We start from the raw sequence: 24,024 nt of genomic DNA, 5'->3' as shown, positions 1-24,024 counted from the left end.
GAAGTTTGGGAATATATGTTGGGTATGAATCTCCTTCTATTATAAAATATTTGGAACCTATGACTGGAGAATTATTTACGACAATATTCGCTGATTGTCATTTTGATGAATCAGTATACCCAACATTAGGGGGAAAACATAAGCAATTAGAAAATGAGATAGATTGAAAATCATTATCTCTATCTCATTTAGATCCTCGAACAAATCAATGTGAGTAAGAAGTTCAAAAGATGATTTATTTGCAGAATGTTTCAAATCAACTATCGGATGCATTTACAAACCTTCCATGGGTTACTAGGTCGCATATCCTAGCTGCTAATGCTCAAGTTCGAGTTGATGTCCCGGTAGGACAACTTGTTCAGGCAAATGAGTCTAGGTCACGCTTAAAACGTGAAAACTAATTGGTCCAAATATAAAAATTGTCGAAAAAAGAAAAGGACTAGATGATCAAGATAATCCAAGTACCTGAAAATAATGAGAATGAAGAAATCTCAATAAGTTATGTCTCTACAGGAAAATGGTGGAACTGAAATGATATTGTGGTCTATAATTTTATGCTTATAATATTGCCATTGAAATAATGCAACTAGATAAGGATCTTGAACCAAAATATGTTGATGAATGTAGACAGAGAAATTATTGGCCAAAATAGAAGGATGCAATCCAAGCAGAGTTAACTTCACTTGAAAAACGTAAAGTTTTCGGATCAATAATTCGAACACCTGAAAGTGTCAGGCTAGTAGGGTAAAAATGGGTTTTTGTACGTAAACAAAATGAAAAAAGTGAAGTCGTAAGATATAAAGCACAATTTGTAGCCCAAAATTTTTCGCAAATGCATGACATTGACTATATGGAAACATATTCTCCTGTGGTGGATGCAATTACCTTCAGGTATATAATGAATTTGGTAGTTCATAAAAAACTTGAAATGCACCTAATGGACGTGGTCGCTGCCTATTTATATGGCTCATTGGACCACAACATTTTTATGAAAATTTCCGAAGGGTTCAAAGTGCCTAAAGCATACAAGGATTCTCGAGAAACTTGCTCAATAAAGCTTCAAAAATCCTTATACGGGTTGAAACAATCAGGGCACATGTTGTACAATTGTCTTAGTGAATATTTGCTAAAAGAAGGATATAAAAATGATCCAATTTGCCCTTGTGTCTTTATGAAAAAGGTCTGAATCTGAATTTGTCAAAATAACAGCATATGTTGATGATTTGAATATTATTGGAACTCCGAAAGAACTTTCAAATGCAATAAAAGGTCTGAAAAAAGAGTTTGGAATGAAAGTCCTCGAAAAGACAAAATTTTGTCTTGGTCTACAAATTGAATATTTTACAAATGGAATATTTGTACATCAGTCAACATATACTGAAAATATTTTAAAGAGGTTTTATATGGATAAAAACACATCCATTGAGAATCCCAATCACTATGGAATCTCTTAATATTAATATAGATCCATTTCGACCTCATGAAAATGATGAAGAGCTTATTGGTGATGAAATATCATATATTAGTGCAATTGGTGCATTAATGTATCTTGCCAACAATTCTAGACCAGATATAACTTTCTGTGTAAGTTTGTTATCAAGATTTAGTTCTCCACTAACACAAAGACATCGGAATGGAATTAAGCATATATTCAGATACCTTTGAGGGACTATTGATATGGAATTGTTTTACTCAAATGAATTCATGTCATAATTGATTGGTTACGCAGGTGCAGAATATTTGTCTGATTCCCATAAAGGTCAATCGCATACAAACTATTTATTTACATGTGATGATACAACTATATCGTGGCGTTCAACAAAGCAAACTATGGTTGCCACTTCCTCAAATCATGCAAAGATATAGCCATCCATGAAGCAGATCGAGAATGCTTTTGGTTAAGATCAATAACTCAACACACTCAAGAAACATGTAGCCTTTTTTTGAAAAAAGACGTTCCAACAATATTGTATGAAGACAATGTTGACGACTTCAACCTTTGAGAAAATAAGATACAAAATTGGAATGCAACGTCTTCGAGATATCAAATGAAGTTTTCATCAAGGTGAGTAAAATATGCGTTGCACTCTTTTTTCCTTAACCATTTTTGTCCCACTGGATTTTCCTGGTAAGGTTTTTAATGAGACAACATTCAAGGCATATTACCAGATGTGTGTACTCTTTTTCTTTTACTATTCTTTTTTCCACTGTTTTTTTTAGTAAGATTTTAACGAGACACAATATTTATGGATGTTTACGATAACTATGTTTATTATATCTTGTAAAGGTTTTAATGAGACACATTTCACGTGTGGACATCCAAGAGGAGTGTTAAAGAGTAAGTGAGTATCTATTTAAGTAGGACCACTTGACAATTTATAGACATTGGGTATCTATTTAAGCAGGACCCACTTGACAATTTATAGGCAAGTTGTACTCATTCTTTTGGTTATAAAAGTCATTCTCTTCGATACAAAATTGATATGAAACAATATTCAATAGCTTCTCTTTGGATTTCTCATGGTGTGTTTCTTAATACTCTATATTTATCCACGATTCAATGTTTTAAAGAACAAAGAGCGGTAACACTTTCCCGCTCCTTAAAAATTCTCTCTCAACAAGTCCACTGGACCACTACCTAAATCGCCCACCGGCCACCGCGTCTTCTCCGCCGCTGCCCTGCCCTCCGCGGCTGCAGCCACTCTAATGGGTTCCTCCCCCGCTACTGTTCTCCTCACAGAACTTCAATCCTCCACCAAATTCACTACCAATACCTACGAAAACTTCTCTAATTACCTCCACGAATTCACCACTCTCTCCAAACCAAACAAACCATCAAAATCCACCGACGTTACTACCATCCGTTCACTTGCCAAACAATTTCTTTCGTTCCTCAATACATCCCTATCACTCTTACCCAAACGCCTATCCGAATCCCCCAAACTTCCTGACGAATCTGCCCCTCATTTGTTCGATATCTACAGGTTATGCCTTAACTGCCTTGAGAATATCTCCTCGCAGCTGTCTTGTAAATCCTACACCGTTCAGGCGCAAAGAGTTCGGTACATTCATTGTCTGGAATCATGGGGGAAATACGAGGAAGTAGAATGTGAAGGACTTTCCGTACTTAAGGTTCTTCGGGAGAATGCGATTGGTAAAACCAAGAAAGAAGTCAAGAAATCAAGACCAGTGGTGTCAACGCAGGGGTTGTTGCCGCAATTGGATGAAGAGAATGTGGATCAGGAGTTTGCTCTTTTGGTCGTGGAGATTGTTGTTACACTTGTTAAGTGTGCTTCTTTAATTCAGAATAAGGCTGTCCGTGAATATGATAGACTTCTTGATTTGGTCAAAGAAGTTGCGCCATGGTTCAAGTGAGTCTCTGTTCATTTGTGAATTGTATCTCACGTTGTTATAGTTCTTGCAATGCTAGAAAACGTGTTTAACTGATTGAATATTACAAACTTTGGATGATATAGGGTTTTGAATATGAATGCTAGTGAGAAATTGCATCGGGTGCTTGTGACATATTTGAACAGAATAACACTGATTATGGTAGGGGACTTCACAAAATTCAATGGGGACTTGGTGTGTAAATTTTGTACAGAAACCTTGTGTCAAATTAAACAATCACCCCTAAGGGATCAACTGTTCAAGGTGAATCTCTCATGTTTAGCATTTGCCTATTCTAGAGATGTCTTCTCTGTCCATACTAACAGGTATATGTGCCACAGTTTGCAAGGAAAATATGCTCTTCTCTGTTCTCACAAGAACATGATGACTTCTCTGGGATTGCTGACACCTTAAAATATGTGCTGGACACCATAGCTGAAGAAATAAAGGTATCATATTGATCCTGAACAAGGATATTTCTGCTGTTTGTAGGATCCAGTATTGATTCTTTTCATATACTTGATCTCTGCTTCCAAATAGGGGGGACAGTACATGACATATACAAATGAATAATTTATTGAAGACGAGTAAGTAAGCAAGTTTACAGTTTTCTGTAGGCAAAATAAGGGAACCTAATGTTTACATTTGGCTAGTTTAAGTACATCATACCCATTGCTTGTTCTCATTATACGATTGCTGAATCAAGGTTGGATCAGCTATAAGATTACGAGGCTTCATCTGTTATGTGATCTGGTAGAGCAACAGATGTTTGAGGTCAAAAAAATAGAACTTAGTGCTGTTTCTGGTGCAGATTCGGGATGTTCAATGTAGTGTGTGACCAGTAAAGGTTGTGAAGACTTAAAAGGGAACAAGAAGGAAGAAAAAGTATTTTGAACTCCACCTAGAATCCTATTGGAATCTGTGCAAATCCCAGAGTAAGTTTGCATAAAGTGTCATTTGCTAAAACCAGTAAAACTTCAACAAGAAAAGTAGAAATTAAGTTTTAAAAGATACCATTATATTATAAAAAAAGAAAAGAAAACCATAGAAATTAACTCGCCTTCTTCTGAACTGCTAAACTTGAACTAAGACATTCATAGGCTTCTACTTATGCCTTTTCTCACTATTATTTTCAAATGAACTTTTACACTTAACTCGCTCCATATAAAACAGGGGAAATTGTAAATAGGTGACCCTATTTACTGCATAATGCAATATGATCAAAACACCTCTGAATCTCTAACATAATCATGCCATCAAAATGAACCATGAGTTACAACAACAACAACATACCCAGTGAATTTCCATAAGTGGGTTTTGGGAGGGTAGATTGTACGCAAACTTTGACTTGCCTATTAAATACACCCTCCATTTTGAATTGAAGTTTTTCCGTACTTTAAGGAGTTAAACTGCATCATCTCTGCCTCAATGTTTTATATATTATCATATTTTGGAATTGCATTTAATTATCTTTGAGTTACTCTGATAATTGGTCAAGTTGATAAGTGAAACTATATTCTTTTTGACTTTTTTTATTATTATAGAGATTTAACATAAATACAGCTCCTAGATGTACCACATGTACTTTGTATTGTGAATTACCAGTGTCACAACTTCATGTATTTTATGTTATTCTACCAGTGCGTTGCCTGCCATTACATCACATAGTTAATACTTTTTTCTTAGCTATAGCTTTCTAGAAATTACTTGTTGCCTTGATGTCACCTCAGGTAGAGTTTCCTACACATCATACAAGATTCTTGCTTCTTTCTTGATAGCTTTTACAAAGTTGTTTCACTGCCTTTGTTTCTCTCGGAGTTGTACTTTTCTGTTGAATTTCTTTCTTATTTTTATTTCCTTGGTTACAATAATAATTCTTAATCTTACATTCTTTTCTATCCTTGCTATATAGAAGTTAATATGCAATTTCATGACTTCATTTAAGCTTTGTGCTTCTTTCTCGATAACTTTCATAAAATATCTATTTCTGTTTCACTGCTTTTCTTTCTCTTAGAAGTTGTACTTTTGTATTGAAATATGTATTTCTGTTTCACTGCTATTCTGGCTAAGTAGGCAATTTCATGATTTTATTTAAGACATTGCCCTTATGCTTTATGAGATTGAGATATTCACTTTATTTTATCTTTTTATTTCATAAAAATTATATTGGTGTCAAGTGAGATTTCACTGGGTCTGTTGTTGTTGTTGTATATTGGTGTCTAAGCATTCAAAGATTCTGTTTTCATTGTCAAGGGGAAGTTGATTTGAGTATGAAATTTTTTGCAACTTCACCTGCTTGGTTTGGTGTAAGTAGGGATTAATTCAATCACAGATGAGAGAGGGTTCACTTTACACATTTTTAGTTCTGGTCAAAAGAAGAAGTAGGTTTATCTTTATCTGATCTAGGATTTGCGCGCAATGGTCCTGGATCTACCCACAACGATGCATAAACGAAAAGGGAATGACAATATGCCGAAATGTTAAATAAGGCTTCTTGAGATGGAAGAGGGCTACTGTTTAAAGAGCTCTTCATCAGAAAACAAGTAGTGCTGATATTCAATAGTTTCCTATTATGTTATAGTTAACTCTCCCTTGTCCTGAATATGATCTAATTTGTAGGAAAGCAATATAGAGGCACCGGTTGCAATTTTTTATATTTAAATGGGAGATCCATCAGTAGAGATAAAGTAGTTTTTTTTGAGAAATTTGAACATTAATTAGTAAGTTACTAGTATAAATTGGCCACTGATTCCCATTTATTTAATGTTATGAACAAAAAGGTATAGAAGACTAGGAAAGAACTTTCTAGTTAATAAACTATAAACATCCTGCACCCAAGGGTGTGACGTAGTGGTTAACAAAATGAAATGAACCACGGGAGACCAAGGTTCATATCATAGCAGAGGTAGAAAAGTGCTAGGTGATTTCTTTTCATTTATACTGGATAGAGCTACACGATACTTGTGTTGGAGGGAGATAGTAGGTGCCCGGTTCATTACTTGAGGTGCGCAAAATTGATATGAGCATCACTATATTTCTTTAAAAAGAAAACTATAAACATCCTTGAGACAGCCCAAATATGAAATATGATAATGTGGGATAGATGACGCTGTTTACTGACCTGAAATGCTTTTTTCTTCTTCCTGGGCTAATGACTAGATCCAAATCATTTTCTTAATGGTTATCTTTAAACTCATTTTCTGCTAAAGATAATCTCAAGAATGTTTCTTTGCAATGCACTATTAAGTCAATGGTATATTCTAGAACTTGTTTTTCACAGTTTATGTTGTTTTTTTGATGGTAGAATTGTCCTTACATCTTTGGTATGATTCATGAAGTTGTGTTAATTTTTCATGGCAGATTGGGCTGGAGAACACTATAATAGAAATTCTGGAGCTTGTTTGTTATTGTGCTCATAAATGCCGAAGTGTTACTTCAAATGTTTGTAGTATCCTGGCTTCCCAATTAAAAGAATTAGCCACGCACGTGAAAAAACATTATGGTGAATTGACAGGTTCTCAGGTAACCACTTTAGCGGTTTATTGGAGTTATTTATTTCTTTAACGAGTCCTATGAATTTATGGAAGACTTTGGTTAAGGAAAGTCCTACTTATGACAGAATTGGTTCTTTTGAAGGATGAGCTACCCACTGATTTGATTCTGGGGCTTTATGCTACTGGATTGCTCATTAATGAGTCCTGTATTCACGACTCAAGAGCTCTCTTCTTGGATCGCAATGATGTGCTGCAAAAATTAAGTAGTTTGCTCAACTTTTCAAAATCTTACTTTGAAATAGACAACAAAGGAAGCAACTATTCACAGAAGAGAATGCTCTATGTTCTGTGTTATTTTGATGCATTGAGGTTCCTGTGCCAGCCACTTGCGGAGTATGTTATCTCAGCAAGGAAAGAAATTCTTTGTGTAACAGAGGCTGGATCCTGCAATACTTACCTAGAGATCATCCAGGATGTGTTCAAGCAGTACATTAACGTATTCCTATACTACAGGTACATCACTAGCATATAGCACAAATCCTGCAATCTACTAAGTTTCACATAAACTTACATTTTATGTTTTAACTTATTATACTTCTCTAGATTATACATACAACGCACTACAGTTTTTAGTTTGACATGGAGTTACGAATTATAGAGCCATTGCTAGGTTTGTTGGACTGAGTATGTTGTGTAATTTATAATAAAATTCAGTTTCCGTTTTTAAAAATCTTTTAACTTCTCTGTTAAAATTAATTCAGCTATTTACTGGTCTTTTTCACCTTTAAGATTGTTTTGGTACTTCTATTTAATTGAGTTCTCCATAGGCTATGTTATGTAAATATTATATTTTCCACCTTTTTAGATGCAGTGCCGCTGATAGCAAGCAAGATCCTTGTGAAGATAACAACAAAGTGTTCCTTCTTGTAGCAGTCGCTGCTTTCACTCTCTCTTTAAGCACACAACGTGATATCAAGGTTTCTGTTGTTGTTCGTGCTACTATGTTAATTAAGATTGTTGTTGACATCATCTACCACTACTACTATCCCATATGACATCTTATATATGATTCAATAATAGAAACTGACTAGCACCACTTTAACAATGAATTTATCTTGTGTCTTTCTTTATAATTGCAGGAAACTGTTAGATTTATTAAGTATCTCGTTTCAAGTGAGCGGGTTCAAGCCAATGGACTTAAGTATCTCTTCACCTCTTTTTACAACATTGCTGTCGTATTGTACAGAAACAAGCAAATGAAAGAGGTATGGACAGCTGAAGAGATCCTCATAATCCTTTTCTACTGTTTTCACTTTCCACATGGTTAGTTTATTATTAATAGAATGACCGTGTTTATTATTCACTTTCAAGTTTTTGATGCTTTGTCAAATTTGAAGAAAAATTGCCTTTATGAAGGCACTCAGGTCATCAAGTATTGTAGTATATTGGGTGGATGAGAGAAAAGGGACAGGCCTGTGTTTATAGCATAGTGTGGAACTTTGAGCTAATCCTGATTCGTGTTTAAGAGTGCCGGTTGTATCCACAACATCACAGGATAGTTGCATGGGGGTAAAGCATGGATTTTAGTTCTGAAAGATGTTTATGTTAGAGGAGTGTGAACTTTAATGGACATGTGATGATGTTTTGTTGCAGATGCTCTTATTTCAATAGGAGGCTGCATAAACCAAAGTAAAATCTGGTGCATAAGCTTACTTAATTGCAGATGCACTTCTGGAAATTCTGACTGGATGAAAGTGGAAAACATCTACTGGAAAACTAAAAAGACTGGAAACTGAGATAGTTTGTTGATGTCTGGAAATCTACTCTGGTAAAGGAGAGAAAACATGGAATAATTTTTCCTCCTAAGTGGTGGGAGTTTGAATCCTACTGCCAACACTAATTAATTTACCTATCAAAAAAGACAACATGGATTAATTTTTAATGGGCGAGAAGTTTGACATAAAGAAAAAGCATATGATAGTGTTGCCTATATTTTGGGCAGAGTTGGATGAAGTTACTGCCCTGACTTCATTACCTGCGTTATTTCTCCAATTCTTCTTACTCCTTAGAAATGATAAAATGAGCCTGGGGAGATCTAATTTCCTATTCCTCTTATTTTGTACTCAGAACACTTTAAAAGTGGTAAACTAGTTCCTCCGTACCATCATTTTATTGAAGTCCTTTCTGAATCTCGCTCTACACAGTCATAGTGCATAAATACGTTAATATGGTGTAACGACCTTCCTTTGACAGGATCTGTTCTATAGGTTCGTACCATCATTTGATTGAAGTCCTTTCTGAATCTTGCTCTACACAGTCATAGTGCATAAATACGTTAATATGGTGTAACGACCTTACTTTGACAGGATTTGTTCTATAGGTTCGTACCACTGTATCCTTGATTTCTAAAACAATACGTTAATATGGTGTATCAACTGTCATTGGAAAAAAATTGTCCTTGCATATTCCAGTCCAATTTTTGATTATATCGTTTCTTCCTTTGCAGGCTGCTAAAGCTTTGACTCTATGCTGCAAAGCATCTTGGAATCGTGTCTTATGTCTGTGTGAATTGTTTAAGCATGAATCAGATAAATTTCAGCATGATCTGTCAGAAGATGATGTGATTGGTTTCATTGATGAGGCGTGTGAGAAAACTGCTTTTCTTTTGGAGGTGCTTCAATATAGTGGTGATTGTAAGGTACAAAAAATCCTCATTGATAGCCTTAAAAGCTGGTCTGCTGCACAGCACTTGTTCAAAAAACTGCCAAGTCCCATATCTGTAGTGAAACAGTTTGTGAAGGTAAAATCCAAAGCTTTGATTGTTTGCCTCTCTTATCATCCTTCCTTATGCAGTAGTGAAAGTTATATTTCTCTTTCTGGCTTCTTGTTACTGAATTTCTTTGACGTGGATCTGCTTCCAGATGGAATTGAAAGTTAACGATGTGGATATTGAAGAAGGTACCACTACGTTGTATTCTTTGATGTCACCTTTTGTAGAATCAAAACAGGCTCTTGGAATCATTTTGGAGCAGGTTCTAACACACAAACTCTTCCTGGCCGAGCTTGTTTATAGTTAACCTCTTTCAGCAGTTATATTTGGATTGATGTGCTTTCTTTGCTCAACAGTAAGTGCTGCTAACAACTGATTCTTATACTTCATCAGGAGCTTATGGCATATAGAGATTTGAATGTACGAAATCCAAGATTATGTCAGGAAATGTGTTTGAAAATTATAACTCTTCTTTTAAAAGAAGTATATGTCACCAAGGACAGCTATTTACAGAGATGTAGATCCCTTATTGTTAAGGGAGAGGTGTTAAGAGGCCGTGGATTTCATTTTCTGAAAGATTGCATTCAGTGTCTATCTGAGGCAATAGCGACAGTGGTAAGTCATTTGTTTGTCTCTGCCTCTTTATCTGCTGAGTTACGGTAATCAGAGCTTGATTGTATAGTTGACGTTGCTGATTATGTCCGGTTATACCTTTTGCAGGAAAGTTCTTTAAAACAGAAAAACTATGGTGGAAATTTAGCCAGCACTTATTCAGCTTCTTATCTGGCAGCCTATGCATATTGTGCACGTGCACTCTGTACCTGTGAGATTGAACCAGACTCAAAGGTGCTACAGCGTAAAAGGCTGATCTTTTGCATTGATATGTTTCCTTGGGGGTCAAACAGTTGGGCCAATGATGGAGGGAGTTCTTCCTTTTCTATTTTTATTTTAAATGTGTTAGAATATCCCACATTGGTTAAGGGATGTTGTCTCCTTGAATAAACTTAGGCAGTTCTGTCCTTATGAACTAGCTTTTGGTTGAGTTAGGCTCAAGGTTTATTTTCTTTACATGGTATTAGAGAAAGACATATCCCTATCCTTGGTTTACCCAATGTTGGGTCTTAATATGTCCCCAGTTGGTTGATGGAGTGAAATGTTGTCTCTTGATATGCTCTTGGGCAATCCTTACCTCATGAGCTTGTTTTTTAGGTTGAGTTAGGTACGATGTCCATTTTCTTTGCAATTTGATTGGTTTAAAGAAGAGAAGAAATCAGAAAATTTTCTTATCATTTTCAACTCTATCTCACAACAAATGAACAAATTAATGTACTTTTTTCATAGTTTTTCTATGTTTAGTTAATTCCTTTCTCTTGACTCAGAAAACCCTTCCTGTATTTGCTGAATACTGATCTATTATTTTATTCCCCGTCTTTCCTTTTTGAACAGAGACTTTATGAAGATATACATGCTGCAGCTAGACTTTGGATGAGTCTGAACCACTGCCATGCACCTGATCAGTGTAGGATGTCTGAAACTATGTTGAATATGTTGCATCAGATTGTTGACTTGTTATCATTGAAGGTAATCTCTTTACCTTGATGTCACTTTGTTTATGCAATGAACATGCTAAAAGGGCCTTGTATCACAAATCATTTGAATATGCGTCTCAAGTTTTAACTGATCATAACCTTTTTTTACCTTCAAACTCCTCTCTTTCTAGTCACTCTGACTGGTCTTATATCTTTGATAGCTTATGCATCAGTTTCGGGAAGTTTGTGATACTATTTTTTTGCTTTGTTTCATGTGAATGATCATCCTAGTTATAGGACCCATATGGAGCATCTTTCACTTCGAGAAGTGGTTTTTAGGAATCCCTTCCTACGATGCAATTTTTTTGACAGATAAATGTTTCATTAGCATATACTAGAAATGCTTTTTGAGTATAAATAATCATTGCTTGGCTTCCAGAAAACTTCTTCCCAGTAGATTTTAAAAAGAAACCCAGGAATTTTTCAAGAGTTACTTATTGCTCACTTATTTAAATGCATAAAACTGCTCTTCTGGTTCAACAATAGCTTTAATTCCTAAAAGTTTCTCCAAAGGTTCTCTGTAACACAATACTGATTGGTCTTAATCTTTTCTGCCTTTCCTATAAACATGCACGTGTGTGTGTCTAAATTTTTTGAAGAATGCTGAATTTTTGGTACTGAGTGATGCCAATTTTCATAAACTCTATCATCTTGTGCTTCCATTTTTCAGGGCTACCTGGAAATTCATCCAGACATATATGAGATGATGATACAAATATTTATGAAGAATATTCCATTAGAGAAGTCTGTGTCGTTACTATGGAGATATAGAAGACTTAGTCATGCACTCTGTACATCACCAGTGAATGAAATGTTCATCAAAACATTGTCGAACCATTGTGGTGAACTTTCCAAGTCTGTTGAATACTGGATGAAGTGCATGAAAGAATCTCAACCACAATTAGTTGGGTTTCAGCAGAGCTTCTTTCTAAGCCTTGTTCTTTCTTCTGAAGTGTCTCGTAGTAATCAAAGCTTTCTCCGCTGTGACATTACAGAGGATAAAGTTAAGCTCACTGCTTCAAAGCTCATTCATGATGTAAGCTTCCGACATAGACACACCTAATTCCGTTGCATTTATTGAGGCTAACGGAGTGTGGTTGCACCTGCTAATCTGAGCTGTTATTTGTTCTTAGGTTCCTTTATCCAGCGGTTCAGCCTTTCTTTCGGCTTATCTTTACTATGACTTGAGTGAGAGAAAGATTCTAAATGGACGACTGATTGAGGTAAAATAATTGCTATAGCATTTTGCATGATTATAGGGCTGCAACTTAAAGTTTTCTTCCTTATTTGTTTGAATTGATATCACTCTTTCACGGAACTCTTGAAATGTTTTGCCAGAGGAAAGTAGATCCAATGTGGGTGTCCCCGCTTGGGATTTTACCTTTTTGGCTTCTATTCTTGGGTTAACATACCTCAGCAGACCACATGGATCCATGCTCCAAGAAAAGATTTGCCATCTATTCCGTGAAAATAGGACCATAAAGTGGGGTGGAGGGACATTTTTGTTTCAAAAGTTAAAGTTATTCTCTAATTTTGAGCATGCTACTGACTACTGATTGCAAATTGTTGAGATGCTCTTTAATTTTAATGCAATACCTGTAGGCTCTTGCTTATGCAAAAGAAGCCCATCGCTTACGAAGTAAACTTCTTCAAGAAAACTTCCAATATCAGATAGAGCAGCAGGGTGAGGTGTATGGTCTTACAAAATTCCAGATATATGATTCCGTGGCTGCAAAGGCTTGGTTTCCTGAAAGTGTCTCATTTGACTTTGACGGTTCTATGCTTACTCCTTGGAATATCCTCCAATGTTATCTGGAAAGCATTTTACAGGTCTATCATTATTTTATTTATTTTTATAATTGTCAATATTTATTACATACACAAAAGTAGTTCGTTAATTTTAATTGGATGTGTTGCGGAGAATCTAATTGACCATGATAGCATAAACTAATACAACAGGTTGGAACTGTTCATGAGTTGCTTGGAAATGGAACTGAGGCTAAGACACTTCTAGTGTGGGGGAAGGACATCTCTTGTTTTCAGAGTTTGCCACTCTTCATAATTTCATTCTGTTGTATGTTAGGTAATTCTTTTCCCCAACTTCTTTGCTTTTTCTCGTATATCACAATGGATGTTTTTCCTGACGTTTCGGGATTTTCAACTTAGTGTCTTTTAATATTCATCAGGAAAACTATATGCTAAACAACATCTCTTGGAGTTGGCAGAAAAGGAACTAAATACTGCTAAGCAAACATTGGCTGAAAACTATGATGACATCTCTTGCCTAAAATGCAGAATTATTCTGGAAGTTTCAATTGATCTACTACTAGGAGATCTATGGAGCCGCCAACATTGTGATACTACCTCCACAGTGGAATTTGTATATAGTGTTAAAGAGAAGTATAGATCTTCCTTTGAGAAGCTGAATAACTTCGTCTGGGAGGATTCTGTTGGTTGTTCTTTAGGAGCAAGTTCCGAGAATACCAAGCACCAGGCTACATATTCATTTGCAAACGGTGCAACAGATCCTTCAGATCTGAAGGAGTTCCCATTCCAGAAGAACAAGATGGCTGTTGAAGGCAGAAGGACTAGGAAGAGCAAGAAAGAGCCCGAACATAATTTAAGGATGACGCGGTCGAGATATCATTCTATGAAAAAATGTGAAAGTTCTATGGATGATGAGCATGCTAATGATGCTGAAGTCATGGGCTGTAAGAACCTTTTACTAATATGTTTCTTTTCATCTGGAGCTTAAAATAGAAAGAGCTTTTCATTGCCAATCATATTCTTTTAATTCACAGGTATATGCTACAAATTGAAGTGTTGGCACCATCTTCCTCTTGAGATTCTCTGTTCTGGGTCTTTGAGTGATTTTGTGTACTTGAAATGGGAGCTTGTTCGCAGACAACTTTTGCTGAGGCTTCTAACCACTACGGGTAGCATCACGTTCCTTATGGATATGATTTTGTGTACTTTCTTTAGCTGTGGCTCTGGGCTGGTTTCTCAATATGCGACATATGATACATGCTCAGAATTCAACATTTCATGAAAAACTATTTCCCACGAATATATTACTAGTAATAAACTCACAGCTCCTCCCTTATGTTAAAAGATAATGAATAAATTGTCACATTACTGGTGTTGAGGTGTATGAGTAACCTGAAGTTCCAAGTTCAGCAGGTTACAAAATTCAATGCGAGTCCATCGGCTTCAGTCTTGGTGGGAGGTTTACTCCTGTGGTTTTGTACAATTGCAGGCTGACTTGTGGTATAGTCATTTCAGCAAGCTGCTGGCCTGGATACCACTAACATATAAGAAATTATTAGTGTTTCTCAAAGTTTGTGTTCTCCTTGTTATAAGAGCATGTAGTCATACTTATTATGTTTCAATTGCGGTGGGCAGTTGCTAAAAGCAACAGAGTGATGTTGAAGCAGGGGTTCGTCTCTTCTTGTGGGTAATGTGAAATGACCTCAAAGAATCGTGTGCTTCGTGCAATGAAGCTTAAAACAATCTGAGTTAGAAGCATTTGAATATTTGAATTAACTTTTAAAGATGAGAAAAAGAGAGAGGATATGATTAGAGATTTTTGCTATCTGAGTGCTGGGAATGAGCTAGTTTTCTTGTCTATTTCTATCTTGTTTTATTTTCTAATTCTTTATTAATACTTATTTTTGGGAAAACTTGAAAATGAAACTTGCAATTAAAGATAACTACTGGAGGAATTCCTAAAGCAATTAAATATGGAAGTCTACACACCGGTTCTTTACAATGGTTGATTCATTGCAAAGAGTGAGCAGAGGGTCTATTGGAAACAACCTCTCTAACGTGAGGTGTGGGTAAGGTCTGCGTACACTCTACCCTCCCTAGACCCCACTTTCTGAGACTACACTTGGTATGCTGTTGTTGTTGATTCATTGCAATGAGAATCAAATTTTCAATTGCAGTTATCGTTTCTTGTGTTTGTGGAAATTGTATTTTGATGATATTTAACCATAATTTTTGGAATTAATGTTGTCCATGTTGTTATATTGCTTGTGTGCATGTTTGAGCTAATTTGTACCGCTCTTTCATGCTTACAATTTCATTGAAGCAGTGAACTCTGATCTACTTGTGGCCCTAATTTCTTTTAGACATGGTAGACACACCATGCCTAAATGATTGTGCCTGCTTAAACTTGAATGCTTGAATTGCAGGTGACAGTGTTGGAAGCATGCAATAACATACCTCTTTATCTTTTCTACTCTCATTATGTTTTTCAACTTCTTCATTGGCCTTACCCCTCTTATCTTGTCTGTGTCAGAAAAATGCTTAGGTCTTTCTGGTGATAGCCATGAAGCACAAAAGCTTGTTCTTCAAAGCGTTTCGCTGTTCAGTTCCGATCCATGTTGTCCAAAGTATTCTTCTCTGCCACTAATGTCCTTGGTTGACCAGATGGGACACGATATTTGGGCAGTTGAATTGGCTGTTGATCATTCAGTTATACTTTACCGCATTTGCTATTCCATTTTGAAGAGCTATACTTGCAAAGCAACCAGGTATCTGTGCAGAAATATATGCAAGTTGTCATATCTTTTCGTATCTTGCACCTCAGACAAATTTGAACTTGCTATCAGCTCATTATGAATTCTGAAATTCAAATTACTGGTGTAAATGCCGTAACGATATTTATTTGTTGCATTTAACAATCTTCAGCTGCCGAGACATTGTTAATTAGATTGTTCTTGAAATGACTTAACAAAGGTCTGTTGGTGCTGTTAAAGAAATGGGTGTGGGCCTAACTCAACCCCAAAAGTTAGCTCAAGAGGGTGAGGATTGCCCAAGTCCCCCATCCCTTAGTCGAGGTGGGAGACTCAACAAGTGCTAAATAAATTAACACATTTGTCCTTCCATTAAAAGTCATCCAGAAACTACTGTGATTCCAAGTATTTACTGAACTGGAATGAATTGGCAGTAGACTTTTGTGGTTTTAAGAACTTTATTTCCCTTAATTTTAGGGAACCCGTAATTTTTGCCACCACTTGGTGTATTTAATTGGAGAGAACCTGTAAAATATCCAAGTACAGGCATTTCTTCTGTAATGGGGGATTCATTGGAACTTCTAGCAATATAGAGCCCGTTTGGATGGGCTTAAAAAAGTAACTTTTATGTATGAAGTGCTTTTAGAATTTTGAAGTGCTGAAAGTTATTTTTATAAATAAGCAGTTGATTGTTTGGATAAAAGTGCTTAACACATCTTGACCCATCCAAATTTAGCCCCCATCTAAAGGTTGGACTGATTTGGGCCAAGTATGTAGCACAAATTGACCTATGAAAAGCTTTGTTAAAATCTTTAAGTAAAAAACTTTTTTTTGTTTGATATTTTAAATATAGCTCTGATAAAGAATAGAAAATTTTATTGTGTGCCTGGTAATTAAACAACTTATAAGAAATAAACAAAGAAATAAGAACTTGGTAAGAATTGAGTGGCTCTATGACCCATTGTTTAGCCCGCCTTGACCATTTATTGATTCAACCATTTTGATCTGCTCAAAATCAATCCAAATTGTCCATTTGTCACCCGTTGATCCGAGATAGTCGTACCTATATCTAGATATATCATGTATGTAATGGGAACGATTTTTTCAAACATTCACCAATATATGTAAGTTGTAGCCACATATATCCCTCGCTGTATACATTTTTCATGTAGTAAGTTGTAGCAATTCATTTCACATTAAGTTTCAGTTTGTAATAATATTTTCTGTTGTCCTCCTGAATTTCTTTCTTATGCAGGAAAACTGGCTGTAAAGAATGCCGTAATTTTTCGTGCATTAAGTTATCAAATGTTATTGGTTGGCTGAAGCTGGCTTTCATTCTCAGTCGTGAGATTCCCTTGCTTTCTCAAAAGGTTACTTTCTTTAGTTGATCTGTACTAGAAATTCCTCTCTTAGCTAAGTGTATGATTGAACAATCTTGTTTGTGTTTTCTACCTTTTGAGAGACTTGCATTCTTGCTTATAAGTCTGCTTCCTTCACTCACTTGGAATTATCTCCTTTGGACATACATTTACAATATGCTATACAGAAATTCCCCTAAGCGGCTTCAATTACGTGCTTGCAAACAAACCATAAGGTGCATGAGTAAATACATGGTAATTTTGTTTGCTCTGGCCTCATGAGAGAACAAATTGCGAACTAGTAACGAAAGTTGTCCTGAAGTCAATAAATAAAAGGACTGTTGCAATACTGTGTTTTACAAAGTAAGGCTCAAATAAATGACAGGACTGTTGCAATACTGTATTTTACAAAGTAAGGTTCAAATATCTTTCATTTAGCTTTCTGGTTCTTGCATGTGTGGGTTGATTTTCTTAGGTGGCAGCTCTAGTAATCTTTTGGTGTTCATTTTTAGTGGATCTGTACTGCAATGATTTCTGCAAATGTGTAATCTCAAATCATTGTATGCTTATTATTTGAGTGCTTGTTGAGATGTTAAATAAACATATGGCAATTCATTGTGTTTTTCTCCAATTTGTAACCAGTTTGATCCCCAGGAAATTGACATTTATAGCAATTTAAACAGATTTCCAGGTTGCTTGCGGCAGTTTATGTACTTTCTACTTCTCTTAAGTCTTTTAGTATAGCACCTAGCAAAGCAATCTCTGAGAGCCAATGGGCATCGTTCTTCCATCAAGCTTCAATTGGTACTCATCTCAATCAACACTTCTTTTCTTGCCCGTTGAAGGAGCAGAAAGCTGAACATGTTGAGGATTCTGAGGTATGTGTTTCTTAGTTTAGTAACTTCAGTTTGCGTCAAGAACTGATCTTCAAGAAGTTTTTTCTTCCTCATGCTTGTTCTGCAGTTTTAACCCCTAATCGTTGCTGCGGTTCTGCATAATGGTTGCATGTAACGCTAGCAGCATGATCTCCTAGTGCCTTGCCATTTGTTTGTTTTGTTCAAGGACTTTGTAGTTCCATGTGTCCCCTTTGCTTTAACACTTTGCAGCAGAAAAAGGGGCAACAGTAGGGTGTAATACAATAAGGGGTCGTTTGGTAGTTGGTTAGAGTTATGCAGGTATTAGTTATGAGCGAATCTATGTATTATTTTATGCAGGGATTAGTTATTCATGTACTTCCTCCATCCCATTTTATGTGGCATTGTTTGAAACTTCTGGTCTAAAACAATCCTTAGATATTTGTGTGGTTGTAAATCATTTCATTAAGGGTAAAAGGAGAATTTTAAAGATAAATTGTTTTTAATTATAGTAAGGTGACATTCTTTTTAGGACGGACTAAAAAGGAAAGGATGCCACATAAAATGAGACTGAGGGAATATTTTTTATACATGTATTAGTTATTCCACCTTATATCCTGCATACATAGATTCCCTCATAACTTATACATGTATTTGTTATGCAGGTTTCTAAATTGTCAACCAAATACTGTATTAATTTTATACTTGAATAACGTATTTCTTGCATACATAGATTCCCTCATAACTTATAAAATGAGACGGAGGGAATATTTATTATACATGTATTAGTTATTCCACCTTCTATCATGCATACATAGATTCCCTCATAACTTATACATCTATTAGTACTTAACCGTATCTGACCAATTTTTATGCTTTTATTGAGCCGAGGGTCTCCTGGAAACAGCCGTCCTACCTTGGTAGGAGTAAGGTCTGCGTACACTCTACCCTCCCCAGACCCCACATTGTGGGATTTCACTGGGTTGTTGTTGTTGTTATACATCTATTAGTTATGCGGGTTTCTAAATTGTCAACCAAACACTGTATTAATTTTGTACTTGAATAACGTATTTCCTAGCTACCTACCAAACACATATAAGTTATACGAAAATGAATACATGGATAACTTGTTTCTTATCCAGCGACCAAACAACCCCTAAGTGGTACAAAAGTGAGCTAAGCCTGAACCTGAGTAGTTGAACCTGATATATTTTAATGAAGTTGAAATCTAAAGTCAGAAGTAAACATGCAACCTTTTTTATTGGATTCTCTTCCGAATCTGTCCACTTGTATTTGTGTGACTATGAGGGTCGACAACTATGCTTTGCTGTGATCATTCTGTACTATAATCATGTTATTGATCGGCAATCACTAACCAAGCATGGCATCTTCTTTACCCTTTGGCCTTCTCCCCTTGAAACAAAATATTGTTTAAGGATTGGGGATTCCTTGGGCAGATCTTTTGGGAGTGTAAAAATCTTCTTTGAGGATAGCAGACAGAGAATAATGATAAATTAGATGGAAAATGAGATTATAAATGGGAAGAAAAATTGAGGAAGCTCATGTGGAGCAGTATTCACAGAGAAGATCAAAAGTTTATGACTCTAAGGAGCAACCTTGGAGCATTCTGTTCATACCGAAAAAGACTCCAAAGGTATAGTCACAGCCAGCAAACAACAAACATATACCCATTGTAATTCCACAAAGTCACAGCCAGTAAAGCTTCTACAAAATCTCACTAAAGACAACTTACTGTTGAATCTAAGTTTTTCTCCTACACAGAAGCTAATGTTATAGTTTTCCTTTGCATTGTGCTGGGTGCACTTATATTTATAGATTTGTTGTTTTCAGGGTTCATGTTCTTCGAGCCAACAGTATCTTGGTTCAGAAGAACCTAACATGCTCAGGTATTTCTTAGTCTTAGCATGAATTAAGCACCTTTGCTAAGAAGATGTGCTCATTTATGTTTTATCTTCCTCCTCTTCTAATGCAGGATTGCACCTGAATCAGTTGAAGATCTTGAAGATTTTGTTTCGAGATTTTTTGAGAGCCTGCCTTCTTGTACAATTGTCTGTCTTAGCTTGCTTGGACGCTCTGTTTCCAGTTTGTTGAGTGAATTGTTGCATTTTCCATACCCCATTCAATCATGGGTTTTGTTATCTCGCATGAGCTCTATTAGTCTGCCCATCACTGTAATTTTGCCGGTGCATTCTATCTTAAATGGTAATACAGTCTTACACTCTAAATTGAGCAGTAAATTCATGAAAGATATCCATAACTTGTTCTTCTTTCATGCCATCAGAAGCTGCAGATGATGTTGCTGAATTCACTTCAAGTTTTTCATTTGAAGTCAAAGATAAGCACTGGCATTGCCCTTGGGTATCCAGCGTGATCGATGATGTGGCTCCAGTCTTTAGAGATATATTAGAGAATAATTACTTATCCTCTTCTGTACACCTATTAGAAGATACAACAGAGAGCAGATCATCATGGTGGAAGTGGAGGAAACAACTTGATAAGCGCCTTGCTAATTTTTTATGGTTAGTCTTGTTTAAATAATTCATCTACTTTAGTGTTCCATGCAAAAGCTCATCTCCCTTGATGTGGATGATCTTCAATACTGAATTCTTGGAATTTCAGCTGTTTGCAAAAGTTCAGTTGAAAGATAGCTGTCATGATGATGATCATTTTGTATAATTCTAGATGCCTTCTCCTTTCCATCTGGTAGTTAAGAGTGAAGTCACTGGATGTATCTCTTATTCACTTTCAATTAACGCATATCAAAGTATTTTATGTTTTAAATTTGTGCCTCAGGAATCTAGAGGATTCATGGTTAGGTCCTTGGAGATGCTTGCTTTTGGGGGAATTGTCAGAATGTGAGCTCTTGGATTCACTAGTAAAGAAACTCTATGATCATTTTAGACGTAAAGCTAGAGCAGATGTTCATGAAAGTCTTCTCAAAGTAATTCTTGGAGGTGCGAAGTACGGTTGTGAGAAAGAAAATTGCTTTTCTCAGATGGTTATAAATAAAGGATGTCACCTACATGGAGGGGGTCAGGGAAACTCCAAAGTGTTATACAAGACATCTACAGAAGTTGAAAGTCTCTGTGATTCAGTATACAAGTCTATATTTGACGAAGCCCAAGAGATGGAAGAGACTGAATCCATAAGTAGAAGACCAGTTATTCTTGTTTTGGATCTTGAGGTGCAGGTGTGTTTACTTTTGTCTTTGCTTCCTGGTTATTCTTTTAGTATTGGTTGCTTGAAGAGTCTTGATTCAACTTTGTGCTTCATTATATCTGAAGTTTCTTTCACTAGCCAAAAGCCTTACAGAAAGGACATAGAAAGTCCTCCCATGTTTCAAGAAGTTGCAATTCGGGAAATAATAGATTTGATAAATGTTGCAATTTTTGTTTATTGTCTTAAGCCTATACATTGTGCATAGTTTATACAGCTGTGCTGCAACTGTGTGAACTTCCCCAAGTAGGAAAAGTTTCTCTGCTAATTGGCAAAGTTCTTTTAATTGTTTCCTAATTGACAAAAATCTAGTGAACCGGTTTAAACAGAAGGATTTGGTAAGAAAAATAATGACGACTTCTGCAGATGCTTCCTTGGGAGAACCTACCGGTATTAAGAAACCAGCAGGTTTATCGCATGCCTTCAGTTAGCAGCATCAGAGCAACGCTGATCAAGTGTTGCCAAGATCAACAAGTAGTTCAGATTGGGGGATCTCCTATGAAACAAGGAGTTCCATCATCACCTTCCATTCCATTGATTGATCCACTGGATTCGTATTATCTTTTGAATCCAAGTGGAGATCTTAGCAGTACACAGAGTGAATTTGAGAACTGGTTCAGAGATCAGGATTTTGAGGTACTTCTCTACTTTACTCCTGGAATTAGAACTGTAAAAGAAAGAAGACACTTTGTATCACATTTTGCCTTCTCTGCACGTGCAATGCATGTGAAAGGTTCATCTAAAAATATAATCTACAAAAGTTATGTTTTTTATGTTTCTTCCTTTTTTTATGAATGCTAAAAGGGCCCTATTATGTTTTATGAATTTCAACTGAAAAATGAAATATAGGTTTCCCTTAAATGGGAGAAAAAATTAGCAAAAAGTAGTTTATTTTAGTGGAAACTGCAGTGGTTCTATTATTTTAGTTTGTTTCCACTGATATATACTCCCTCTGTCTCATTTTATGTGGTACACTTTCCTTTTTAGGCCTAACCAAAAAGAATGTCACCGTATTATAATTAGAAACAATTTAACTTTAAAATTTCTCTTTTACCCTTAATGAAATGATTTACAACCACACAAATATCTAAGGATAGTTTTAGACCACAAGTTTCAAAAGTCTTTTTTTTTTCTTAAATACCGTGTCAAGTCAAAGGGTGCCACATAAAATGGGACGGAGGGAGTACTATCTTATAAATATGAAATAATTAGGATAAATAATTTTATTAGTCAATAACCAACTACCTTAGTCCCAGATCAATTGGATATGTTGCATGTTTCCTCTATATATTTTGTTAATTAAGGTCCATTTTGTATTCGGGGGATTCACTATAGTTAAAACTAATTACAAGTTAGCTGTCAACTTACTCTGCGATCTTTCTTTACTCGTTCTTGCTATTACCTATGCTTTGTAGAGCTTATATAAATGGTGTACAAATAATCTTATTGCTCCCTTAAAAAAGTAAAAACAATATTTATACATATACGCAAATAAGCTCATGAACTAAGAAACATTCTGAATTCATAGTTGTTAACCATGTATTTCTGTTTAAATTTATCTCAGAGCAAGGTTATACAAAATAAAAATGAGATTGTAGGTAAAATGATTGGTCATTTAATAAAAATGAACATTATTATCTTGTATGCAAAATCCCAAGTGGTTCTGGCGATATTTTCGTGTAAAATTTTGTGATATAGTATAAGATTATCAAGTGCAAAAGATAATTACTATGTTATATTATATAGTAACAGTTCTTTTTTTTAATTAACAGATATACTTACTAGAGCGTATTACATAACATGATATTAATGTGGTTATTCACATGCCCCTTCCTAGGATATATTAACCAAAAGCATTTTACTTCGTTGTGCAGGGAAAGTGTGGAACTGCACCAGCCGTCGAAGAATTAGCTGAGGCCTTGAAGTCTCATGATCTTTTTATTTATTTCGGTCACGGAAGCGGTAAGCTCAAATTTTAACTGATGGACGATATTATCATGGTTCATTAGGTTATACTCATTATTGCCTACACGCTCCTTTAGATATAATATGTTGCTACGCTGGTATTTCAGGAGCACAATATATCCCCGAGCATGAGGTGAAGAAACTAGAGCGTTGCGCTGCAACTCTGCTTATGGGGTGCAGCAGTGGATCACTGTATCTACATGGATGTTATGCTCCTCGAGGTGCTCCCTTGTGCTACCTATTGGCAGGTTCTCCAGTTATAGTTGCTAATTTATGGGAAGTGACAGACAAGGATATTGACAGATTTGGAAAGAGCATGCTTGATGCTATTTTGAGAGAAAGATCAAATGTTTCTTTTAGGTGTGATCAATGTGATACACTTTCAGATAAACTTGAGTCCTTAAAAATTAGTGATAGAAAAAGAATTGAAAGGGTAAAGAGAAAGAAAGATACAACACCTGATGTATGTAATAGCAATATATCTACTAACCACTGTAACCATAGACCAAAGATTGGATCATTCATGGGGCAAGCTCGAGAGGCATGCACTCTCCCTTTTTTGATTGGAGCAGCCCCAGTTTGTTATGGTGTCCCTACAGGAATAATAAGCAAAAAAGATTTGTAGTATTATGACATTGTGTATATGATAATGTTACTCTTATTCTTTATTGCTTGTACAATCTCTTATCATTTTAAATATTGTGTTCCCTTTCTAAGATCTGACCAAAGATAAGATATTCGCATTATTGTTGTGGATGAAATCAGTGTCAATTTCACTGAAAACTTTCAAGCTCTCAATAGTGTCTCGTGTCCACTACTCGAAACCAATAACTAGTTCAGCTAGAAAAAT

The 24,024-nt window shown here is 35.8% G+C and overlaps 1 protein-coding gene across 1 annotated transcript; it reads left to right on the top strand.

Moving 5' to 3' along the window:
* The first annotated feature begins 2,530 nt into the window (after positions 1 to 2,530).
* On the top strand, positions 2,531 to 23,892 carry LOC129885817 (separase). The gene is made up of 28 exons (XM_055960254.1): positions 2,531 to 3,371; positions 3,477 to 3,654; positions 3,732 to 3,839; positions 6,751 to 6,912; positions 7,027 to 7,397; positions 7,750 to 7,861; positions 8,024 to 8,149; positions 9,391 to 9,684; positions 9,806 to 9,916; positions 10,048 to 10,269; positions 10,375 to 10,500; positions 11,101 to 11,235; positions 11,914 to 12,279; positions 12,377 to 12,466; positions 12,846 to 13,073; positions 13,203 to 13,326; positions 13,430 to 13,954; positions 14,045 to 14,179; positions 15,544 to 15,778; positions 17,016 to 17,130; positions 17,802 to 17,996; positions 19,824 to 19,879; positions 19,966 to 20,195; positions 20,275 to 20,512; positions 20,787 to 21,183; positions 21,576 to 21,845; positions 23,084 to 23,171; positions 23,282 to 23,892. Exons 1-28 carry the CDS (start codon positions 2,707 to 2,709, stop codon positions 23,797 to 23,799), a joined length of 6,420 nt encoding a protein of 2,139 aa, XP_055816229.1. The 5' UTR covers positions 2,531 to 2,706; the 3' UTR covers positions 23,800 to 23,892.
* The last annotated feature ends 132 nt before the right edge of the window (positions 23,893 to 24,024 follow it).

This window comes from Solanum dulcamara, chromosome 4 (genome assembly GCF_947179165.1).
Source record: "Solanum dulcamara chromosome 4, daSolDulc1.2, whole genome shotgun sequence".
Lineage (NCBI taxonomy): Eukaryota > Viridiplantae > Streptophyta > Magnoliopsida > Solanales > Solanaceae > Solanum > Solanum dulcamara.
The sequence above is the reverse complement of the archived record's forward strand: the minus strand, read 5'-3'. Positions and strand labels throughout refer to the sequence as shown.